The sequence below is a fragment of the Corylus avellana genome, chromosome ca6, assembly GCF_901000735.1.
Source record: "Corylus avellana chromosome ca6, CavTom2PMs-1.0".
Taxonomy (NCBI): domain Eukaryota; kingdom Viridiplantae; phylum Streptophyta; class Magnoliopsida; order Fagales; family Betulaceae; genus Corylus; species Corylus avellana.
The window spans coordinates 23,666,902-23,672,457 of NC_081546.1; the positions used below are offsets into that span (position 1 = coordinate 23,666,902).

General features: G+C 34.4%; 1 protein-coding gene across 1 annotated transcript; it reads right to left on the minus strand.

The window, feature by feature from the left end:
* Nucleotides 1-4,830: 4,830 nt before the first annotated feature.
* On the minus strand, nt 4,831-5,459 carry LOC132185054 (uncharacterized). The gene has a single exon (XM_059598872.1). The coding sequence runs from the start codon at nt 5,367-5,369 to the stop codon at nt 4,971-4,973; it is 399 nt and encodes a 132-aa protein (XP_059454855.1). The 5' UTR covers nt 5,370-5,459; the 3' UTR covers nt 4,831-4,970.
* Nucleotides 5,460-5,556: the final 97 nt, after the last annotated feature.

Consider the following 5,556-nt stretch of genomic DNA (forward strand, 5'->3'; position numbering starts at 1 on the left):
TATTGGGAGGTATTTTCACGATTCTGCCATGAAGAAAAATTGCTGAAGTAGCAAATCCTTGGAACCGAAAATGCTCCAACAGCATTTAACCCTTTATTTGTTCAAGACCTCGTTATGTTTTTTTTTCTTATTCTTAGCAATGCAGAAAAAGGGAAGGGAAACAAACAAGAAGAAAGAGCTGAAAGTAAGGGGGAATTACAAGGGATATAGCCAAACATATTATGGGTTGCAGGCTTGCAGCCCTATTTTGCAGTCAGATGAGCCCTTCGATTTGCTTGTCTTTGGACTTTTGATGCTCCCCAATTTGGAATGCAAGCAAGCTTATGGAGAATACCTATGACTCCGAGGATTGGTTCAATTTGCCAAATTGAGATGAAATCAGGCAAGTATTTTTAGTTCAAACTAAATATTTTCAAGCAATGAAACTTTTCATCAAAATCAAGCCCCATTCAACAAATCAATTTTTCTTTTTTATTATTTGGAGGTGATGAAGGACATTGCAATTAACGGTGTAAATAAAACCTGTCCTTTATTTATTTTTAATTTTTTACAATTCCTGTTTCTTGAAAAATTTGTGGTAGGTAGTCAAACTTTCACACTTATTTATATTGTTAATTTAAATTTATTTTTTATGAATATACAATTTTTTGCTACATATTTTAATTGTGTACATTGTTGTTATATGAGATTATGGAGAACAACAATGATTTCTTGAGCTCTAATCAAAATTTAAATGAATTTGTGTCGAAGTAGATATAGAAATACATCAGTAAATCCTTGCTTAAGAAAAAAAAAATTATATACCATCCTAAAAAATTGTAAGTTACGTTTATATGTTTTGAACAATAATTAAATATTGTTGAATAATTTACTTATTTCATGAGTTATATTACTCAATACTTTTAATCAATTTTTGTTTTTCAATTTTATTTTTTAATGACATGTGGAGATGGAGAGGGGAGAGGGAGAATCAATCTAGTGACATCCGCTTCATGACGTGGGAACGAAATTTTCTTAGCATTTCTCATTTATGATGGGTCATGTGCGCTGTCATTTATAATATGCACTTATACTTATTAATAACATTCTCAAATGGTTATTAAATTCCTTAACAAGTTATAAACTATATTTTTAGTTTAACACTATTTATAATGCTGACAAGCCTGACATACTAGTCTTAACAAATTCTTAGATTAGTAATTGTTAAAATAAAAATCTACGAATTAATTAAAATTTGTGACATTAATATTGTGTTATAGTTGTAAGAATATCTCTTCCCTAAAATAAGTTGATTAGAATATTGGAAGGGATGACAACGGCAGAGTTAGGGATTAGAACACATGCCGCATGGACTAAGGGTGCGTTTTCAAAAAAATAATCTGCGATTTTAAACCAAATCGCAACTTTAGGGTATTTGGGATTGCGATTTTTAAAACGCAAATTTTAAAATGGCAAAAAAATCTGCGATTTCCATAAGCTGATTAGATGGTGCTTATTTAAAAAAGTGCGAATTTAAAACAAAATCACGGTTTCTATTAAAAAGATATTTGACGCAATTGTTACCTTTTTTAGAACGGGAATGAAAAAAAATACCAAGAATACCCACCTAAAATATATTAAAACCCTTCTTTTCTCATTTCTTTTTTTCTTCATCCTCTTTGTCTTGTTCATCCTTATTGGTAATTTGGTCATGAAACCGCAATTATATGCTAATGTTATCCAAACACTCAATTGATAAAAAAAGTATTTTTTAGTATGGTTTACCAAACGTCTGTATGATTTTAAAAAGTAGCGATTTTAAAAACGTAATTTTTAAAAACGCAATTTTTAAAATCGCAATTATTGAAATCGCACTCCCAAACGGGCCCTAAGACTTGCACCAATGCCTTGTGTTACAAGCAACCAGAATTTTATGGGCTAGCCCTTTGCTTGGTTGGGTTGGGTTTGTTTTTGGGTCCAATTAATTGTATTCTAATAGCTTATATATATATATATATATATATATATATATATATATATACATTTTTCTTATTCAAACTAAACATTAATTTAATTATTTTGCTCGTTTTTGAATATTGTCTAACAATTAATCTACAATGCATTAAAAAGATTTTAGTTTGAAGATTTGAAGATTTTCCTATTTATAGAAAGGTGGAGAGATTACAAATGATATAAGAGATGAAATCAAATCATATGATTTGATTTGAATCAATTAAAATCAATGATGAAATCAAATTCCATAATATAAAATCAAATCTCATAAATATATTCTAACATCCATTTTAAACTCATTTCTGAAGAAATACATTAGGATTTTGTAAACTTATTTTTTGGTTGCTAATGAATAAGAAAAGAGAAATGATAATTCATAAATAGGAAACCCAGAGAGTCAGAAACCAAAGAGGCAATTCCTAATTTTTTTTTTTTTCTTTTTAAATGCAAATACTAATTCAGAAAGAAAGAAAGAGGGGTGGAGCCTTAGAGGTATGAAAATGAAAAGAATTGTGACACGCCACTTTCGGCAGCAAGGTGGAAGACCCATTAAACATAGGCGAGGAAAGTGAAGTTTGGAATTGGGTCCAAAAAAATGGTTAGAAAATTTTGGATTCATACAAAGCTGGCCCTTTAAGCCAATTGGCCCAACCCACCTCAACCAAGAGACCACTCACACAAAAAGATCTAGCAAGAACTAGGGCTGGGCATGGGTAAGATTGGGCCAGGTATTGGGCATTTTTGATACCCGACCCGCATGTTACAGGTATTGAAAACTAGACCCAAGACCCAGCTATCATGAACGGTATCTGCCGGGTCTTGGGTTTGTTGGGCGGGGCGGATTTTGCCCACCCCTAGCGGCTAACAAGAACTAACAAAGGCCGGTAGTAAGATTTGGATGTCTCGTTGTTTCAACATTTAGAAAAGAAATAACAAAGGTTGAAGTTATTGTAGCATCAATTTGAACAAAGTTTTCCTGCACTTAGAGTCAATCCAAGAAAATTCTTCCAATTTAATCAATTACATGCTCTAAGGTAAGGGTGGAAATTCTTGTTCCCGTGTTAGGTTTTAGTCATTATTGAGGCATGAGTATAAAATTATATAGCTCAATCCTAACTCCATTTAATTTCAATTTAATTTCGTGTTAGGTTTATATCGAGTTTGCATATTATGTTAAAAATTGATAGTCCAAATTGTTGCACGTTAAGTTAGAATCGTATGGAGGCACAAGTATAAGACTATATAAGTCAATAACTTTATTATATGAGAAATGCTAGCTACCCACTTCTCCTCCCACACTTTCAAATGCACATTCCTTGAAGTGACATCCAAAATTACCATTACATTTTGAATGAATTACTATTAAATTTTAGATAAACAGGTAATTTTGTGGGGAATCTGAGCTGGTTCTAATCTGGGAGCTAAATACAGAAAAAGGAAAAAGGGAGCATATTATCAACTTCACTAAATGAAACTTAAACTTCCAAATGTTCTTCCCATGTAGTCGATGGAACAGTTATGGCCTTTTCCTTTTCCAACTCTTATAGGACTACAATGCCATTATGCATCTTTACCAGCTCCAAATTAAGAATGCTTCAAGCACTACTAAAAAGGCCACAACCAACACCACCTCATCATCCACCACAAAATTACAAGAGAGGAAACTTTTCACATAACAAAATAATTTTTATCTGTCATTATATGCTAATTTTTTACCTTTTTTATTTGATGAATGACTAAAATTTTTCCAACCAAAAACCTCACAGTACAAACATTCCAGCAAGTCAAATAGCTGGAACAAATTCTGCAGCAAAACAGAACAAACTAAAATTATATGCTAATATTGCCCATTTTATTTCCAAATTGCTTTTTTAATATCTTCTACCAATTACAAATCCAGTCCCTGTAAAACACAGTTCATTTCAACAGATACTCTTGTCATAAAAACCTTTCTTTAAATTTCTTTAATCATCTTCTTTGAACATCTATCACAAATTTGGTTTGCCTGTTCAGTTCATTTATACCATATGTATATTGTGCTCACAACAGCTTCAATAACAAAGTCTACTAGCCAGCACTTATATATATAACATTTCAATTCATTGTCAATAAAATAAGAGTCTTATTTCCTACGTCAAGCAGGGAAGAATTGATAGGGAGAATGGATGCTTCCATGACTCTTTAGCTTCTCATTAAGGTTTCTATACAACATATAAAAACAAAATCAATCTCTTCCACTTATAAAGAACAACCCAAAGAAGACACTAGTGTATCAGACAACAGAAAGAAATAATATGGAGAGAGAGAGAGAGAGAGAGAGAGAGAGAGAGAGAGAGAATAATAATCCTGAAAATAATTCTGGTTTTAGATTTTTAAGAAGACTAAAGGGGTTATTTAGATTTTTAGGAAGGACCCATGGGGGTTATTGGGGGGCCAAATAAAATATTTTTATATTTTATAAAGTGGGCAAGGGAAGTTTTTCAATTTTCTTTTTTGGGCATGGCCCCCTTGCCCCCTCCCTCTGCCACTAACAAGTGAGAAGCTACTTCCTCGAGGGCATCAAAATCTCAATAAGCTAGTTAACAAGAAATAAATCCCATTCCATTGCATTGAAAACTAAGAGATATCAAATCCACAATCTCAAGCTTTTTGATAAAATATAGAGAAAAGAGAATAAAGATATATACTGATTGATGACTCTAAGTACAGACGGGTCTTTATTAATTGTGGCTCCCTAAGAAAAAGCCAGTGCAGCCTAATCCCTTAGATTAAATTCTTACCTCCGTCCCAGTGTACAATTTATTGATAGATTGAAATCATCATAAAATATAGAGAGCAGAGAATAAATATATCTATTTATTGATGATTCTAATTCGAACAATACAGAGACTAGCCCTATTTATAAATAATGCCTGTTCTTTCATTATCTCATTGACAAGAGAAAACTCACCTCCAATCCAATTTTCCTCTCACCCATACTAATCCCAATCCTCCTTCAACTTCTCGACCCGATACTTCAACTCCTCCACCCGACCCACAAGACTGGTCACCGAGTACAAAACCCAGTAGAAGAGCAGCGCCGAAGCGATCAAAACCCCATTCCTCTGGCTCTTCATGATGGACTTTTGGTGGCGAAGATGCTCCGATGGAGTGCAGGCACTGCCGGACTCACACGACGGCCTTGTCTCGTACTTCCAGTAGATGTCGAGGAGCAAGAAGAGGCAGAACGGGACCACTGAGAGAAAGGGTCTGAGGAGGGCTCTGGTGGCGGAGACGAGGCCCTTGCGGAGAGGGTCGAGGCCTGGGAGGGTCAGCAGGAGGATCATTACCACCTCTGCGGCCGCGGCGTAGCCTAGCACTACCCACTCCAGCGCCATTTCAGGGTGTTTGGGGAGAGAGAAAAGAGGGAGGAAAAGTGAAGGAGACTTTCCGGGAAAATTTTTCAGATGGGTTTATTGTGGAGTGGAGTGGAGTGGAGGGCTTGCTTTTAAGGGTAGAGGTGGTTGGAATTGCCGCGTTTTGGATGACTTGACTTTTGGGGTTTGTTTGTGATTCCGAAGTAAA